This window comes from Leopardus geoffroyi, chromosome X (assembly GCF_018350155.1).
Source record: "Leopardus geoffroyi isolate Oge1 chromosome X, O.geoffroyi_Oge1_pat1.0, whole genome shotgun sequence".
Taxonomy (NCBI): Eukaryota; Metazoa; Chordata; class Mammalia; order Carnivora; family Felidae; genus Leopardus; species Leopardus geoffroyi.
Genome location: NC_059343.1, coordinates 108,492,182 through 108,512,509, shown reverse-complemented (window position 1 = coordinate 108,512,509; position 20,328 = coordinate 108,492,182). Strand labels below are relative to the sequence as shown.

At 37.9% G+C, this 20,328-nt stretch overlaps 1 protein-coding gene across 1 annotated transcript in view; it reads left to right on the top strand.

Moving 5' to 3' along the window:
* LOC123594700 (fibrous sheath-interacting protein 2-like) overlaps positions 1 to 20,328 on the top strand; it is an 89,296-nt gene that overhangs the window by 47,294 nt on the left and 21,674 nt on the right. Inside the window, 12 exon segments of the mRNA XM_045471604.1 lie at positions 32 to 5,320; positions 5,322 to 5,908; positions 5,965 to 6,613; positions 6,615 to 6,666; positions 6,903 to 8,376; positions 8,378 to 8,580; positions 9,730 to 11,477; positions 11,479 to 11,933; positions 11,935 to 11,975; positions 17,886 to 18,987; positions 18,989 to 19,205; positions 19,207 to 20,328. Coding sequence (XP_045327560.1) covers positions 32 to 5,320; positions 5,322 to 5,908; positions 5,965 to 6,613; positions 6,615 to 6,666; positions 6,903 to 8,376; positions 8,378 to 8,580; positions 9,730 to 11,477; positions 11,479 to 11,933; positions 11,935 to 11,975; positions 17,886 to 18,987; positions 18,989 to 19,205; positions 19,207 to 20,328 — 12,939 coding nt within the window.

Sequence of the window (20,328 nt, the reverse complement as noted above, 5' to 3'; positions counted from 1 at the left end):
TTAACCGACTGCGCCAACCAGGCGCCCCAAGAATGTTTTTGATAACTTTAAATATCACCTAAAAGAGGAAACTGAGCTGATTTTAGAAAATAAATTTCATGAAATGGTGTCTGAATTAACCCAAACCATCCCCATTCTTTCTTCTGTTACAGCCAAAGCTCTGGTTGACCAAACTGACACTGACAAAGGAGACTTACTCTCCAATGCCAATATCTCCTCAGCAGCTGCTGAAATTATGGAAAGCGTGCTTGAGAAGTTACAGTCTGCAGTTGAGAAAAAATGTATTGAAGTATTTGCACAAGAAAATTTGTCAGTTCACTTTAAATCAGACTTACCAACCAGTGGAGAACATTTCATTTCTCCAGAAGAAAAAACTTCAAAAGCTTCACTGCCTTATACTGTGGAGAACATGAGTGATATTGCAGAGGATATGATTCATGTGATTTTAGAAAAGCTGAGGGCTCTTGCATCTTCTAAGCAAAATGAACTTGCTCATCTTGAAATCACAACTGAATTGGCTTATCAACAACACAGGGAAGATCCAATATATGTGTCCCTTCAAAGAGCCAGTAAAAGGAAATCCAGTGCTGAACCTGATGCAGCCAATTTGATTGGCCAAGAAGAAATACAAAATATAGTGTCAAATATTTTTTCCCACTCCTCTCTGGTTGGTTATATACAGCAAGCAATCAGTACTATATTAAATTATATACGAATTGGACTTAATAATGAAAGGCTCATTGCAACTAAAGAAACAATGATCATCCTTCAGCTACTTGATGATATCTTGGCTCAGCTACATCAGAAACCACCAAAAACAGTTTTCCAAAAGAGAAGACACCCCAACCTAAGTAGTCCTTCTGGTACTGAAGAAAAGCACAGACTCACCAGCACTAGAGTAACTAATGATCCTAGATATGGATGCCTGTTTCCACCTATTAATGTTCTTGGCATGGTTCTTTATTCTGAAGATGAAGATAAAGAAATAGATAAGATTGTGGAAAATGTGCTGATTTCATCTATCAAAGGTGAAAAAGCAAAATTACAAGAACAGCTTCCTGATCACTGGTTAACAAGTGAAAATCCTGATTTAAAGTACAAAAGAAATATGAACTTACCTACAAAGTCTGCTTCTCAAGGCAAAGTAGCATTTCCCGACTGGGGATTAAAGACTGACCTTCCAGTTTTTGATAATAGGGACATTTTTAATGATAATCCATGTTTGAATAATGACCTTTTGCTTCTCGGCCAACATGTAAAGCATCAAACACAAAAAGCCTCAGAAAATATAATTACAAGTATTTTAGCAGAGGTGCTCAAAGACATATCTTCTGGGCCCTCTGGTCACCTAGATTATAAAAATGATAAGGAAGCTTCACTTCTTACCTCAGGAAGCCCACAAGATCAGTCCTTTCAAGACTGGATGAACCAGATGTTCTCTGTGTCAGAAATCCAAAGAGTATCTCAAGAAATTGTAGATGCTGTATTAAAAATACTTTACATAGCTTGTAGTCACATTATCAGTCATTACTCATCAGTGCATGAAAATTCTCTAGATAATGCTGACATACCAAATAAAGAGCCATTAGAAATATGGTTTGAGAGTAAAAGGAAGATGAAACTTTTATCTTTACTTGGCATAGACCCTACAAGAGATCCCTGGTTAGAACCTGAAGAAAGTGAATCAACACCTGAACCTATAGTTCACATTAGTGATAAGATCATCTATACAATTTTTAAGAAGCTAAAATCATTTATGTGTCCAAAATTGCAAAACTGCTTTAAACTAGAAAGCCATGCTGATCATTCAAAGCCTGCACCTGACAGGAAACCATTTCAATCTCACCTTGGTACTTACACAACTAAAGTGGTAAAAATTGTTTTGGATGTAATACAGAAAGAACTGAAATATAATAAGAAAAATCTAAATCTTGGGAAGAGTGGCTCTCCCAAGGACTTTATAGATACAGGAGTTTTTGCTGACTATGAAAAGAAATTAGACTCTGTTGTCACAAGGCTAAATACTGACATTATGATAAATTCATTAGCAACTTGTATTTGTGAGTTGTTAAGTGGAAATACAGGTAAAAGCAATATTATGCTTCCTTCAGATAAGCTAAGGTCTAAAATCTCACATGAAACTGCTGACATTGATCAACAATGTCATTGTCCTTGTATGCAAGAGGAAGTTGACAAATGTACCAGATTGCAAGTGTTAGATAGAATCGGGGATACCTTATATGACATGTTACATGAGCTCATAGGAGACCATCCATGTTCTCCCCCATCTGATGAACAAAATAGAGAGTGGATCAATGAGAATTTGAGGACAACCACTGCACTGCAGTCTAATATTCAGCTCATTTCTCATACAATTCTAGAAGATATCATTAGAAAATTATGTAGTGTTGAAATGGATCACAGTTTCACAAATTCAGAATTTAAAGCTATCACAGAGTATATTGATACTGACAGCCTATCATTTTCTTTGCTTATTGAGGAAATGAGCAGATGCTCTGACATAATCTCCAGCATGGTGTCCAGTATGATCCAGCCAGGTAGCAAAGAGGTGACTAACAACAAGGAAAATACAACTGCCCACAAAACACAGACCACAAAAGTAAAGCATCAAGATAAACTGGAAGTCATGGCTTCAGAGATCTTTGAAATGGTTTTTGCTAAATTGAAAGGGTTTGCCAATAGAAATTTAGAAATTCTGGGCACTACAATCAGTGGAAATAAAAAGAGCAACAAGAGGTACTGGGAAAGTGAAAGTATCAACATTTGTACAAACACACATGAAAGACAATTGCAGTCTGCTTTATATGTGCATGCAAAGAAAGTATCAAGTACTATTTTGAAGGCTATGCAAACAGAATTAAATGTGAGCTTGCCAAATTTTGAAACAGGTATGACCAAGCCACTACAGGAGAAAGAAATGCTTAAGAATCTAGTCAATTTAATTTTAGATGTAGGGCATCCACATAAGTTTAATGAAACTGAACCAGAAGAGCAAGACATTGAAAATTACAGATACAGGCCAACGTATGGAAATTTTCTTCCTGGAGGAGCTGACCCAGAATCTTATCTAGAAGATCTTCCAGATATAGAGAAAGAAAGTGCTGGAGAGGAAAGACCATCAGAAGAAACTAAATCAGAATCTCTTAAGCAATGGTACCTAGAAAGAACATTTAAAAAAATTGAAGTAGAACTCAAAGAGCCAGGAAAGTCCCCAGTTGTGCCCATTATAAGAAATATTTTGAATGAAATTTTTCAGAACCACTTAATTGATCAATTAAATGTGCTTACTCTCTCCCAGTCTCATTTATGGGACATTCCTCCTGCTGGCAGTAAGCCATTTGCTCAAAAATCAATTCAGTCTGTGGATAAAAGAATGGATCTTTTAGTGTCTGAAGCAGATGTAACTGTTGTTGTAGGTAATATTGTTAGAACCATACTTAAAAAACTTTATTCTGCAGCCATGACAGATAGAAATGCAAATGAAAATAGATATAACACTATCACCTGCTTGGCAAATATCTCTTTTCCTGAACATTACAGTGGGGAAAAGGCCTCTGTTCATTCTACCACACTGGACAGAAATCCAGGTACATTTCAGTCCACACTCAGTAGTGGTAAAATAACCAAAATGAATGTAGTTGAAGATATTATACAGTCAGTATTAACAAATCTAGAAATGTTTGCTACTTCCAAAGTAAAAGCTCTCTTTTGTCCTCATATCAATCTCACAGTTCCAATAGCTTTGCCTCTACAGCACAATGAGACTGCTTTAAGCCAACCATGGCTATCAACCAGAGATTCATATTCTGATGATCAATGTTCCTGTTGCTCAGTGGATCATAACAAGTCTGGAGAGACCACCTCAATATGTCACCCGACTGCCTGTAAATTAAATAGATATGCAACAGAAGTGGCTAGACTAATTTTACAAGGAATCAAACAGAAGTTAGATAAAGAAATGGAAAATCCATTCTTAGCTCATAATATTGTGGTTTCTGACAGGAACCCAAGTCAGACTGTCAACACAGTATTAAGTATTATGTCTACTAAAGGTAAATATGAAGAAAACACATTTGACAGAGCGATTGATCTAAGTTGGCCAGAAGATATTGTTGAAAGGCTGTTCAATAAAAGCGATTATCGAAAAAAATTTCAACTTCAAATACTAGATACCATTGAGGGTATCTTAAGTGACATTTGCGAGAAAACACTAGATGAGAATAATGTCCTACTTGCTGAATCCACTCTTAATAAATGTAATACAAGTGGGAAACATTTAGAAGCAAACTCTGAAACAAACGCCAAGTGTGCAAATAAGGCTGTTCCAATGGTTTTAGTTCCTAAGTCTTGTGTCGTTATGATTTCCAGGGATATGGTGAATATTGTTCTTCAAAGTCTCAGTTCTGCTATCATGCTTGGTGTAAATGCAAAGGATTCTATTTCTCCAAAATTGCCCCTGATGTTTTCTGGTGTATGTCCCAAATCAGAGCATCAACAATCTCCTGTTATGGACCCAGTGAATGAAGGGAAAAGGGAGATACATCCATTTGCAAGAAAGGGAAGAGATGTACAGCTGAAATAAGTCTACTCTGATGACAATCAGAGAACTGTACTTAAAAAACAAGATGCCAAGAAATATGCTTCTGACACATGTGAAGAAAATGCTCACTTCATTACTAAAACCATTTTGAATAGATTAAAATCTTTTGCCACAGAAAGAATAGATTTTCTACTTACTCTTGATAGTCAGACTAGAGAAAAACCATATGTTTTCCCAGAACTTACAAATTATAAACAAAACGACAGTCTATTTCTTGAAGCAAACCAAATGCCATCAGATGTGAGTATCCCAAAAATCTCAACAGCCAGAACCATTCTTGGTCAAGATGTCACAGATTACACATTTGCTAAATATAGGGAAAAACATAGGCCTTCAATTCATATATCACAAGGTAGTCTTAGGGAATATGCTGACATAATTGCAAGTACCATTTTGATGCTTATAAAAAATGACATAGATTTAGAAATCCAAAAGATGTATTCATATCCAAACAATACCTCATTCCAAGAAAACATAATTGTGAGTGAAGCTGTCAACAACATCTTCAATAGTTTACATGATAAAATATCTTTAAAGGCAAATAGGCTTTACTCACAGCAGAACTCTAATCTATTTACACAACTAGCTGTACAAAATGAAATATTGCCTGGTCAAAGAAAGATGGAAGACAACACTGAACTATCTCTTTTTTCAAAATACCCACATCAGAACCAAACTCTAATCAGAAGCAGGAAACCTGAGAAGGGTTTTGGAAGAGATATTTAAAAATGGAGAATCTAGACAGGAAAAAACTGCTTTGTTAAATGCAATTAATGAAATTTTAAAGAAGGTATATCAGAGGGTAATGGAAGACATAAGCCATTGCCCTCCATGTAATGAACTCCCCCACTTTACATCTGATTCTAAAATTAAAACATCAATAGCAGCACACAAAAAACCCATGCAGTCATATATAAGCAGTGTTGCAAATGACATAGTAGAAAGTGTTTTTGGAAAAATGTTCTCAATAGTTATGACATCCTTATATGAAAACAATAAGGTCAGAGGAGAACTGGAAGCATCTGGCAGTGATGAATTACTGGTGAATCCATCATACTTTCAAGACTTGAAACAAGCAGAAAGAAGTGTTCCCCCCGAACATGTGATACTGCAAGTTTGCCCTTCTACAGGCATTAGAAGCATGACTTCTTTGGAAAACACCTTACTGCAAACTTCTCCATTGCAAGTGGGTGAAGAATTGGCCCAAAAGGTTCTCAGAAAGATCACAAATTTTGTTTTACAAAACCTAGAAGAGAATTTGTCCCCTAAAGATCAATCTGATGAAATGCAATCTCTGAGGCCATGCAGTTCTAAAGCTAGTTCCAAAGGCAGCCTAATGCGAGTTTTAAAACACACTTTAAAGCAAAATCAAAAGTTCTCTCTTTGCCTAAATTTGGAACAAAACCACACCTAGAACCTAGTGGTGCTAAAGCCAAAAACAAGACGAAGTTAAGTCCTAGAGAGAAGACTTTAAGAGGCAGTCAGTCCAATACTGGCATTGGTCTGCCATACCTGCTATCAACAGGGGATGCTAAAAACTCTTTAGTGAGAAAAAAACTCCCCACTGCAGAACTAAAAATGTATGCCAAGGATATAGTAAGCAATATTCTGGAAACAATTGTAAGTGAATTTCAAAAGATGAGGCAAAATAGGCTAATGGTAAATATAAACACTTTAACTTCTGATCAAATCTTGACAGCAAGCAAAATAGTTAATGCAGTTTTGCAAGGATTATATGCTACAAAGAACACCAATTTGTCCAACCAAACAAAAGGCTCATACTCGCATGATCTCAAACTTTCACAGACGAATTTTAGGGCAATCTCTCTTGCAAGTCCAGAAGCCCATTTGTCTTTGGAGAATGTTTCTTCACAGCTAGAGAAAGTCTTTCCTAAAGAAGATATTTTTAAACAAATGCTTGATAAATGGCAAACAGAATCAAATGACATAGAAAATGAAAAATATAAGCTATTGATGATAGCTGAGACTGTTTTTGAATGAAATTTCAATGAAAACAAAAGAATTAGAACAATCTGTTTCACTTTTAAATTTGTCACTTCTTGGGGCGCCTGGGTGGCGCAGTCGGTTAAGCGTCCGACTTCAGCCAGGTCACGATCTCGCGGTCCGTGAGTTCGAGCCCCGCATCAGGCTCTGGGCTGATGGCTCAGAGCCTGGAGCCTGTTTCCGATTCTGTGTCTCCCTCTCTCTCTGCCCCTCCCCCGTTCATGCTCTGTCTCTCTCTGTCCCAAAAATAAATAAACGTTGAAAAAATAAAATAAAATAAATTTGTCACTTCTTGATGCTTGTGAAAGCAGGTACAACTTTAAAAGAGCTGCCTTTAGAACTGTGGGTTCCCAAGTACAAATTAACATATTTGGTCAGGAAATTGTTAAAAAGCTATTTGAAAAATTAGAGGTGTACTTCATGACTCAGATGTTCATAACAGATGGTGAAGAAATGCTAGAAAGCAAGAAAGAAACTACTACTAGAAATCAAGGTGGCTCCTTAACAACAAACATCCTCAACAGTGTACCAACATATAAAACAAAGTTGAAAGACAAAATATTTGGGGGTTCTAGCCACCAAATTGCTCAAGAGATCATGGAAGGGGTTCTGAACACCTTAGAATCATTTGCAGACCTACAGTTTAAACATATCCCTACATATGCTTTTTCTGAAATTGTGAAAATACCTATTGAAAACTTTTTTGCTGTCCAACAGAAGCCATTAATGAAAACGATATTGCCCAAGTTACAACAACTGAATATGTTTCCTGATGAATCTAAATCAAGTAGTATGATCTCCCAGGAGAACATGAAGACGACCCTTCGACAGCTTCACTCATTCCATTCAGAACTGCTTACTTATACTGCTAATACTGTCAATAACATGCTTGGTATAATTAAGAACAAGCTAGACAAAGAAAAATGCCAAATGGAACCATCTTCAAGTCAGATCATCAGCACACTGATGGACCAGTGTACTCATTTCTATGAATCTATGATAAAAAGCCATCCAAAGGAAAATCTGCTCCAATTAGCTGAAAATGCCAACACTGCCAATTGGCACAGGTTTGTAACTGGGATGGGAATGTTCACTTCAAAGTCAAAGGGAGTTAGCTGTGGGGATGATCTTCCACAAATCCCTGGCTTGTATTTTTATTCAGAGGAAGATAGAAAAGTAAAGGATAAGATTTCCTCAAATCTATCTTCATATGTCAGATACTCTGCAGGTGATACGCCTAAATCCAGGAAGCCATTGGAAGGGCTTGAATCAGAACTTAAACCATTATATTCTAGAAGTGAAGGCCAAGGCCTCAGCCATTTTGATCAAGCCACGAAAGGAAACAGCTCTCTCCCAGAAGGCAGCATCTTACAAAAACCATCTCAGAAATCTGGTGACTCTGTGCAAGCAGCACCAGAGCACTCCACATCCTTCATAGAAATGGAAGAAGGTGAAAATCAAAGAGTTAATCACTGTGAGTTCCCAAAACCAGTTGTTAAGCTAAACCAAAAACAGACAACCACTTCTCCACCCAAAATATGTGTAGCTGAAGAAAATATTGTCAATACGATGCTGTTGAGTTATGGCCTCACAAGTCAAACCCCACAAACTAATGAAAGTATAGAAACAATGAAACCATTTTTTGTATCAAAGGAAAAGCCTTTGTCTCTAATGTCTGAAGAACAAAAGGATAATAAAAGCTTGCTTAAAATATGGGAAAAAAGAATCAGCTCTAAAACCAAAGAAGAAAACAAGCCTTATAGCAAGTGTAGACAATTTCACTTTACTGGAAAAATGGAAAGATAAGTACCAAATATTAGAAAAAATAGCACCTCTTGAAGAGGCTGAAGTCATTGCTTTTGCAGATCAAGAACTGGGACCACAGGAAATGCATTTAGTAGCAAGATATGTTACTACAGCTGTGGTCACACATTTCAAGAACTTTGAAGCCAGAGGTGAGTGAGGAATGACTTATAAAGAATTGGCATCATTTTAGAAAAAAAAAAATCCATGAGTTTTGTTTCACTTCTCACATCTAAGAAGCTGCATCCATTGCTTCTCTGAAAGTAATCTTGGATTTGGGGTGGCTGATTGTGTGTTTTTCAACTGGTCAGTATGCTAAAAGGAAAAAAAATGTTGATACATTTACATAATTTTTATTTGGAGGAGTGTTGTGCAGTTTTCACTATCAACAGATGAAACTAAATGGGCATAATTTAAAGTGATATATTTTGTTGGGCATGAGGTATCACTAAGACACGATGAAACCAGTTGTCTTTCTTAGGATATACAGTTGCTCTAAAGGCAAATTCCCAAACATAAGTTCAAAGAGGGTTTTTCTTTTTATGTGTTTTTTTTTAAGAATGATTTCTTAAATTATAGTCAGACTTTCCATACATAGACTGTAATGATCCAACTTATTTTTGATATATACAGTTAGTCTTTGCAATTATTGATGATAGAGTTTACAAGAACAGTGGCATCAAACTTGTTCTGTTCATGTGCCACTGTTTTGACTTAAGCTCTTTTTTAAGTACAATACTCTAAACCCATGCTTACAAATAGGATATATGCACTCCCTTTTTATGAATGCTTACATGCATATTTTTGGGTTGAACCGTATAAAATAGCCATTTTTGTGTGTCAAAAACTGTCAAATATCAGCAGTTTCATTCAGTTCAATTTACTGTATACTATAGAGTCCCAAACTGGATAATTAGCTAAACAGCTGAAAATGTTTTCAAGAATAATATGAGGTCTCTAGTTATCACTGGAATCACTCTAGGGCATTGCACCTAAAGTTGAAAATCATTTCTCTGCCCCAAGATTTCCAAAAGCTACAAATATGTTTATACAAGAAAGAAACAAACACTTACAGATCTGAATTCTGTTTGGCCATTTTCTTAACTTCCTGGTGGAAGTAAGTCCCACATGTGGGAAATAGAGATTTGAATAAAACTCAGTTCCTTCCTTGACTAGGTTTTTCTATTTCTTGAGTGAGGTACCCCCAAGGTAAAATTCGTGTATAAAATATTGTTAGTATTTTGAATGCTCAACATTTTCCCTTAATGCATGTTAAAAATAGTAATGTTTTCTATTTTAAGGTCCTCTTGATGAAAAAGTATCTATTGTTTCCACACCGTTAAGGAAAAAATATGAATCAAAGCAGCCTCTAAAAGACATTAACTATGATTCTTCACTTTATCAATTTTGTGAACATCTCACTGAACTGGTTATTTCCTATATAATTTCAAGCATTTATGACTGTACTGAAGATGGTGAAACAAAGCAGAAATCACTGGAAAACTAAGATGCAGCATTTAGCAAGGTTATTCTAGTTCATTCACAAGTATTTGCAAGTTGGTCAATTTCTGTCAGAGGACTTGCTTTAAACATTTCTGAAATCATTATTCAAATCCTTATTAATAGTGACATTTTCAAGGAAGACATTACACAACAAGTGATTTCTGTGAAAACAAAATATATTTACTGCCCAAGAGTAGCTGCGGCTGACTTTGGTGATCTCTTTCAGGATCTCTTAATAGGAGTGATCCATGTTCTGTCCAAAGAAACAGGAATAAAGCATCAGCATGGCAGCAGAGGAAGAAACAAGCCACTCTCCATGCTTAAAAGCCATAGTTTGCCCATTTGCAACAAAACCAAAACTATGAAAAGACAGACACGCCCCAGAGGTTGGGAGTCAGCTCCTACCCAACAAATTAATCAGCTAGTACAGAAAAATAAACTAAACTCGCTGGCATGTAAGTTAGGCACTCTGGCTGGTAGCCTAAAAACTCATGAATCCAAGGAAGTAGTCAATAAAATTTTCAATATTGTTTTCAATTTGTTTTTGCCAGATGAATGCCCAAATTGGGACATGAATTCCAATAAAATACCAAGAAAAATGTTCCTATCTTCAAATAACCAGCAAAGCCTTAGAATACCTAGAAATAACCCAGGACTCTCCCCCAAATCAGCTTTTCTTCTGAATGTTGTATGTGAGAAACTTAATAGAATACTTTTGGAAGAATGTACAGCCAACAACTTCCTTACAGATAGCCCTCCTTCTGATGAAATTTCAGTAGAAGGTCAACTGTTCAACATGCTACAAAATGTAGAGGATTATTGCAGGGAAACTATGGACTCTGGTTCACCATTTGAAGAATATGACATGTCAGACCTTTTGGAAGATCTGGCAGAAATAAATCAAGAATCTATGCTTAGTATTACTTCCCATACCTTGGTAAAATCCTTAATAGAAAAACTGTCATGTGGTATACATCAACCTCCCAGAACTCCACTTTTTACAAGCAAGAATTTAACGTATAGTACTAGAGAAAGACTCCCTAGCTTCCCCAAAGGAAAAAGGCCAGAATTAAAAGAATCAAGACTGGGTAAACACTCTGTAAGATTCATGAGTTATGACAGCAAGCCTTTGACAGAACCACTGAATAATCCCAGAGTGATACATTCCAAAACACAAGTCCAATTTTGTAAGCAATTTTCAGGAAAATTCCCTCCTCTGCCTCCTCTTCAAAGACCAGGTAAAAAAGAATTGAATGCAACAGCCATTCTTAACATGACACATCCAGAATGCATGTACACAGGAGTTTACTCTGCCACATTTCTGGAGGAAATAATTGCAGACATTTTCCTTAATCTCTCTACCTCATTGCAGGGCAAAAATGTAAACATCACTGAAGCTCAGCTCAATGAGATAAATATATTAGATGTCAATTCTGTAGTGAATGAATTTAACAATGCTCAAATCACTGTTTTACGGGATGTTGAAGAAAGGATGTGTTTTCCATCAATCAATAAAGAAACTGTTAGAAAGATTGTTGACTCAGTTTAATAATGATGTTTCATGGGAATATGCATTACAAGTTACCAGTGGCCATCATCTGACACATGCTACCACCTCAATAGCAGAACAGATAACTAATGGCATATTGAAAAAAAGTGTAGACTACCAGCTCCCATTGTGCTTTGTAGGAAAGATCATGCTTAATTCATGTTACCCTCTTAAAGCTGAAAATATATTGCAGAAACTTCAAAACAACCTGAGAGAACTTAATTACCAAGGTCAACATTCAGCGGGCTATACTACCATATTATCACACTCATTTTTAGAAGATGTCATCAGAAAGCTATTATTTCAGCTCATTTCTCCACCCTGCAAGGCTTCTTGCTTTGGAAAGAAGTATTTAATGACTTCAGATTTTAATGAGATGCCCACCTGTATAATAAATAAGGTTTTGTTAGCCATTTCAAAGCACAAGATTTGGCTCAGTAAATATGACTGTCAACATCTATACAGAAAAAAATCTTCAAAATATGGTGGAATCTGTTTATAATAATGTTTTTTTCAATATATGAAATTTATTGTCAAATTGGTTTCCATACAACACCCAGTGCTCATCCCAAAAGGTGCCCTCCTCAATACCCATCACGCACCCTCCCCTCCCTCCCACCCCCCATCAACCCTCAGTTTGTTCTCAGTTTTTAACAGTCTCCTATGCTTTGGCTCTCTCCCACTCTAACCTCTTTTTTTTTTTCCCTTCCCCTACCCCATGGGTTTCTGTTAAGTTTCTCAGGATCCACATAAGAGTGAAACCATATGGTATCTGTCTTTCTCTATATGGCTTATTTCACTTAGCATCACACTCTCCAGTTCCATCCACGTTGCTACAAAAGGTAATATTTCATTCTTTCTCATTGCCACGTAGTATTCCATTGTGTATATAAACCACAATTTCTTTATCCATTCATCAGTTGATGGACATTTAGGCTCTTTCCATAATTTGGCTATTGTTGAGAGTGCTGCTATAAACATTGGGGTACAAGTGCCCCTATGCATCAGCCCTCCTGTATCCCTTGGGTAAATTCCTAGCAGTGCTATTGCTGGGTCATAGGGTAGGTCTATTTTTAATTTTCTGAGGAACCTCCACACTGCTTTCCAGAGCGGCTGCACCAATTTGCATTCCCACCAACAGTGCAAGAGGGTTCCTGTTTCTCCACATCCTCTCCAGCATCTATAGTCTCCTGATTTGTTCATTTTGGCCACTCTGACTGGCGTGAGGTGATATCTGAGTGTGGTTTTGATTTGTATTTCCCTGATAAGGAGCGACGTTGAACATCTTTTCATGTGCCTGTTGGCCATCCGGATGTCTTCTTTAGAGAAGTGTCTATTCATGTTTTCTGCCCATTTCTTCACTGGGTTATTTGTTTTTCGGGTGTGGAGTTTGGTGAGCTCTTTATAGATTTTGGATATTAGCCCTTTGTCTGATATGTCATTTGCAAATATCTTTTCCCATTCCGTTGGTTGCCTTTTAGTTTTGTTGGTTGTTTCCTTTGCTGTGCAGAAGCTTTTTATCTTCATGAGGTCCCAGTAGTTCATTTTTGCTTTTAATTCCCTTGCCTTTGGAGATGTGTCGAGTAAGAGATTGCTACGGCTGAGGTCAGAGAGGTCTTTTCCTGCTTTCTCCTCTAGGGTTTTGATGGTTTCCTGTCTCACATTCAGGTCCTTTATCCATTTTGAGTTTATTTTTGTGAATGGTGTGAGAAAGTGGTCTAGTTTCAACCTTCTGCATGTTGCTGTCCAGTTCTCCCAGCACCATTTGTTAAAGAGACTGTCTTTTTTCCATTGGATGTTCTTTCCTGCTTTGTCAAAGATGAGTTCGCCATACGTTTGTGGGTCTAGTTCTGGGGTTTCTATTCTATTCCATTGGTCTATGTGTCTGTTTTTGTGCCAATACCATGCTGTCTTGATGATTACAGCTTTGTAGTAGAGGCTAAAGTCTGGGATTGTGATGCCTCCTGCTTTGGTCTTCTTCAGAATTACTTTGGCTATTCGGGGCCTTTTGTGGTTCCATATGAATTTTAGGATGGCTTGTCCTAGTTTCGAGAAGAATGCTGGTGCAATTTTGATTGGGATTGCATTGAATGTGTAGATAGCTTTGGGTAGTATTGACATTTTGACAATATTTATTCTTCCAATCCATGAGCAGGGAATGTCTTTCCATTTCTTTATATCTTCTTCAATTACCTGCATAAGCTTTCTATAGTTTTCAGCATACAGATCTTTTACATCTTTGGTTAGATTTATTCCTAGGTATTTTATGCTTCTGGGTGCAATTGTGAATGGGATCAGTTTCTTTATTTGTCTTTCTGTTGCTTCATTGTTAGTGTATAAAAATGCAACTGATTTCTGTACATTGATTTTGTATCCTGCAACTTTGCTGAATTCATGTATCAGTTCTAGCAGACTTTTGGTGGAGTCTATCGGATTTTCCATGTATAATATCATGTCATCTGCAAAAAGCGAAAGCTTGACTTCATCTTCGCCAATTTTGATGACTTTGATTTCCTTTTCTTGTCTGATTGTTGATGGTAGAACTTCCAACACTATATTAAACAACAGCGGTGAGAGTGGGCATCCCTGTTGTGTTCCTGATCTCAGGGAAAAAGCTCTCAGTTTTTCCCCATTGAGGATGATGTTGGCTGTGGGCTTTTCATAAATGGCTTTTATGATCTTTAAGTATGTTCCTTCTATCCCGACTTTCTCAAGGGTTTTTATTAAGAAAGGGTGCTGGATTTTGTCAAAGGCCTTTTCTGCGTCGATTGACAGGATCATATGGTTCTTCTCTTTTTTTTTTATTAATGTGATGTATCACGTTGATTGATTTGCAAATGTTGAAGCAGCCCTGCATCCCAGGAATGAATCCCACTTGATCATGGTGAATAATTCTTTTTATATGCCGTTGAATTCGATTTGCTAGTATCTTATTGAGAATTTTTGCATCCATATTCATCAGGGATATTGGCCTGTAGTTCTCTTTTTTTACTGGGTCTCTGTCTGGTTTAGGAATCAAAGTAATACTGGCTTCATAGAATGAGTCTGGAAGTTTTCCTTCCCTTTCTATTTCTTGGAATAGCTTGAGAAGGATAGGTATTATCTCTGCTTTAAACGTCTGGTAGAACTCCCCTGGGAAGCCATCTGGTCCTGGACTCTTATTTGTTGGGAGATTTTTGATAACCGATTCAATTTCTTCGCTGGTTATGGATCTGTTCAAGCTTTCTATTTCCTCCTGATTGAGTTTTGGAAGAGTGTGGGTGTTTAGGAATTTGTCCATTTCTTCCAGGTTGTCCAATTTGTTGGCATATAATTTTTCATAGTATTCCCTGATAATTGTTTGTATCTCTGAGGAATTGGTGGTAATAATCCCATTTTCATTCATGATTTTATCTGTTTGGGTCATCTCCCTTTTCTTTTTGAGAAGCCTGGCTAGAGGTTTGTCAATTTTGTTTATTTTTTCAAAAAACCAACTCTTGGTTTCGTTGATCTGCTCTACAGTTTTTTTAGACTCTATATTGTTTATTTCTGCTCTGATCTTTATTATTTCTCTTCTTCTGCTGGGTTTAGGCTGCCTTTGCTGTTCTGCTTCTATTTCCTTTAGGTGTGCTGTTAGATTTTGTATTTGGGATTTTTCTTGTTTCTTGAGATAGGCCTGGGTTGCAATGTATTTTCCTCTCAGGACTGCCTTCGCTGCGTCCCAAAGTGTTTGGATTGTTGTATTTTCATTTTCGTTTGTTTCCATATATTTTTTAATTTCTTCTCTAATTGCCTGGTTGACCCACTTATTCTTTAGTAAGGTGTTCTTTAACCTCCATGCTTTTGGAGGTTTTCCAGACTTTTTCCTGTGGTTGATTTCAAGCTTCATAGCATGGTGGTCTGAAAGTATGCATGGTATAATTTCAATTCTTGTGAACTTATGAAGGGCTGTTTTGTGAACCAGTATATCTATCTTGGAGAATGTTCCATGTGCACTCGAGAAGAAAGTATATTCTGTTGCTTTGGGATGCAGAGTTCTAAATATATCTGTCAAGTCCATCTGATCCAATGTATCATTCAGGGCCCTTGTTTCTTTATTGACCGTGTGTCTAGATGATCTATCCATTTCTGTTAGTGGAGTGTTAAAGTCCCCTGCAATTACCACATTCTTATCAATAAGGTTGCTTATGTTTATGAGTAACTGTTTTATATATTTGGGGGCTCCGGTATTCGGCGCATAGACATTTAAAATTGTTAGCTCTTCCTGATGGATAGACCCTGTAATTATTATGTAATGCCCTTCTTCATCTCTTGTTCCAGCCTTTAATTTAAAGTCTAGTTTGTCTAAGTATGGCTACTCCAGCTTTCTTTTGGCTTCCAGTAGCATGATAAATAGTTCTCCATCCCCTCACTCTCAATCTAAAGGTGTCCTCAGGTCTAAAATGAGTCTCTTGTAGACAGCAAATAGATGGGTCTTGTTTTTTTATCCATTCTGATACCCTATGTCTTTTGGTTGGCGCATTTAATCCATTTACATCCAGTGTTATTATAGAAAGATACGGGTTTAAAGTCATTGTGATGTCTGGATGTCTCTGGTACTTTGTCTCACAGGATCCCCCTTAGGATCTCTTGTAGGGCTGGTTTAGTGGTGACAAATTCCTTCAGTTTTTGTTTGTTTGGGAAGACCTTTATCTCTCCTTCTATTCTAAATGACAGACTTGCTGGATAAAGGATTCTCGGCTGCATATTTTTTCTGTTTAGCACACTGAAGATATCATGTCAATTCTTTCTGGCCTGCCAAGTTTCAAAAGAGAGATCAGTCATAAGTCTTATAGGTCTCCCTTTATATGTGAGGGCACGTTTATCCCTTGCTGCTTTCAGAATTTTCTCTTTATCCTTGTATTTTGCCAGTTTCACTATGATATGTCGTGCAGAACATTGATTCAAGTTACGTCTGAAGGGAGTTCTCTGTGCCTCTTGGATTTCAATGCCTTTTTCCTTCCCCAGTTCAGGGAAGTTCTCAGCTGTTATTTCTTCAAGTACCCCTTCAGCACCTTTCCCTCTCTCTTCCTCCTCTGGAATACCAATTATGCATATATTATTTCTTTTTAGTGTATCACTTAGTTCTCTAACTTTCCCCTCATACTCCTGGATTTTTTTATCTCTCTTTCTCTCAGCTTCTTGTTTTTCCATAACTTTATCTTCTAGTTCACCTATTCTCTCCTCTGCCTCTTCAATCCAAGCCATCGTGGTTTCCATTTTGTTTTGCATTTCGTTTTAAAGCGCTTTTCAGCTCCTCGTGACTGTTCCTTAGTCCCTTGATCTCTGTAGCAAGGGATTCTCTGCTGTCCTGTATACTGTTTTCAAGCCCAGCGATTAATTTTATGACTATTATTCTAAATTCACTTTCTGTTATATTATTTAAAACCTTTTTGATCAGTTCATTAGCTGTTGTTATTTCCTGGAGATTCTTCTGAGGGGAATTCTTCCGTTTGGTCATTTTGGATAGTCCCTGGCGTGGTGAGGACCTGCAGGGCACTTCCCCTGTGCTGTGGTGTATAACTGGAGTTGGTGGGCGGGGCCGCAGTCAGTCCTGATGTCTGCCCCCAGCCCACCGCTGGGGCCACAGTCAGACTGGTGTGTGCCTTCTCTTCCCCTCTCCTAGGGGCGGGATTCACTGTGGGGTGGCGTGGCCATCTGGGTACTTGCACACTGCTAGGCTTGTGGTGCTGGGGATCTGGCGTATTAGCTGGGGTGGGTAGGCAAGGTGCACGGGGGCAGGAGGGGCAGGCTTGGCTCGCTTCTCCTTCAGTGATCCACTTCAGCAGGGGCCCTGTGGCAGTGGGAGGGAGTCAGATCCGCTGCCGGAGGTTTGGCTCCACAGAAGCAGAGTTGGGTGTTTGCCCAGAGCGAGCAAGTTCCCTGGCAGGAACTGGTTCCCTTTGGGATTTTGGCTGGGGGATGGGCGGGGGAGATGGCGCTGGTGAGCGCCTTTGTTCCCCACCAAACTGAGCTCTGCCGTCTGGGGGCTCAGCAGCTCTCCCTCCCTTTGTCCTCCAGCCTTCCCGCTTTCCGAGCAGAGCTATTAACTTATGACCTCCCAGACGCTAAGTCGCGCTTGCTGTCGGAACACAGTCCGTCAGGCCCCTCCGCTTTTGCCAGCCAGACTGGGGGGCTCTGCTTGGCCAGCTAGCCGCCCCTCCGCCCCGGCTCCCTCCCGCCAGTCCGTGGAGCGCGCACCGCCTCGCAGCCCTTCCTACCCTCTTCCGTGGGCCTCTCGTCTGCGCTTGGCTCCGGAGACTCCGTTCTGCTAATCCTCTGGCGGTTTTCTGGGTTAGTAAGGCAGGTGTAGGTGGAATCTAAGTGATCAGCAGGACGCGCAGTGAGCCCAGTGTCCTCCTACGCTGCCATCTTCCCTGCCTTGTTTCTATAATAATGTTTTACAAATATCTGACTCTCTTGTGTCAATACAGAAAAGTATAGTAAGCCAAAGCCCAGTTATGCTTGACCGAATGGCCAGTCTCATTATTCAAGAGATTATTGACAATCATTTTCAACCATTTTTGTGTGGAGAGAGCTTACCTTGTTCAATGACTCCATTGGATGAAATATCAAATATGGTTAAAGGGATTCTCAGTGAGGTCACAGAGTCACATAGACCTCTGAAACCATCATCACTAGGTATGGACTTTTATCCTAATGCATTTGTAGAAGATATTGTTGCCGGACTATTATCAAAGGTCTTTAATCCAAAATATAACACTGAATATGAACTGGATAAAATGACCCAAAAAGTAGTAAACTCAATAAATAACCATTTTAACCAAGCTAAAATCTGCATTCTTCGTGATGACCAAAAACAGTCTTTCCCCACTGTAGATATAGACACTGCAGATAAACTCATCAATTCAGTTTATGAGGATGTTCTGAAACAGCATGGGCTAGCCCCTGAGGTTGACAATGAAGAACTCAAAAGCAGTGATATTTTTGCAGAAAATGTTACCAATATAATTGTGGATGCTATTTCTGATTATCTTTTTCACCCACTGTTTTCTGGGGATTTGTCAGCTTCCTCCTATGCTACTTTAACAGCAGAGAACATTATTCAGAACATCTTTAGTGACAGCAGTGAAACTACCAAGTCAAGCCAGCATCTATCTCCATCTAACACCTTGCTGCCATACACATTTTTAGAAGCCATAATTAGAGTACTCTTATCTATAATCTTTCCTTCTACATCTAACATGGTTCCATGCAGTGAAACTCCAAAAGGTAGATTAGGAATTAATTGCAGTGCAATCTCTTCAAAGCTAATCAGTGATATTAGGATGAAAATTTCCCAACATGAAATTCGATTTTCAAAAGATGAAGAAACCGAATCTACTTATTCAGAGGATGATGCTCAGCATCTTGCTGATTCTGTATTAAGAAATATCTTGCAAAATTATGGGTCTAAAGAAGCAGTTGAGCATGATATCACAAACAGTAACAATGTTCTTATTGACAGATTAGCAGGTTTTATCATTAAAAATATGTCAGCAGCATCTCCACCCATTTGTGTATGAAAAGTCATTACTTCCTCCATCATATACACATTTTGATGATATGAGAAAGCAGCATGTTTTTGTTGGTGTTTACTCCTCAGCCTTTTTGGAAGATGTAATCACTGGGGTTTTAAGCAAAATATTCCACAGGGTGTTAGGTATTGTGCAAACAAACTCAATAAGAGATTCAGGAAAAGAACTAACTGTTGGCAACAGCTGAAAAACTCATATATTTGATAACGGAAGAATTCTCAAAAGCTCAAGTTAGCATCCTAGAAAATGCAAAGGAACAATTGTGTTTGCCACCAGTACACAGAGACATACTGATCAAAGTTATTGACACAGCGTATAGCAAAGTTTTACAAGAATATGAACTGGGACCTGATAAAGGCTTTCTTGAGGATACAAAAACATTGGCTGAAAGGGTAACTAAAATTATACTGGCTGAAGTTTTTGATTTCCAAATTCATCCAGATTTTATAGCAAAGCTGCCTTTTAAATCATATTCAAGACTCAATGCTGATGTGTTGATAAAGAGAGTTCATTATGCTATTAGTAAATCAAGACCCCGAAGACAGACCTATACAACATATACCACTGTATTATCACATACACATTTGGAAAAAATAGTCACTCAGGTTTTATCTCAGATAAGTCCATTGAACTGCAGTGCAGAAGACCCGGATTTTTTGCAGTCAGACTTCAGCAATGCATTTGTGAGGCTGATTGGTGAAACTATGTCAATAATTTCTAAACATGCAATATGCATTATTAAACATGGAAATGAAAAACAAAATGTGACTTCAAAGAAAGACATCCAGGCTATGGTTGAGGCCATTTACACTGATATTTCTCATTCAAGTCTATACCAATCTCTTACAAAAGATAAAAAAGGCATGAATAATATACCTATTACAAAAATAGCAAGTTATATAATAAAAGAAATATTTAACCATCATTTTGAGTCATTTTTATCTGGAGATAAAACTTTTCCTTCAGGTACAGTGGGTCAAACTTATCAACAGAGAGCAACAGATCCTGAACAAAGAGAATTATTGTTTATTGTGAATTCAGCTGTCTTTTTAGAGGATGTAATTTCTGAGCTTTTATGCAGAATCCTCTATGTATTCTCACATAATGTCTTGGCTGCTGAGAACCCATGTAAAGCAAAAGCCAACATAACTAACATTGTTACAACATTAGTAAAATCAATTGTGCTGGAATTCACCATGTCAGAAATTTTAGTTGCAGATCACTTGGATGAAAAACTGTATTTTTCAGAAGGATATAAATAAATGGTTAAAAAAACTGTCAGCCTAATTTAC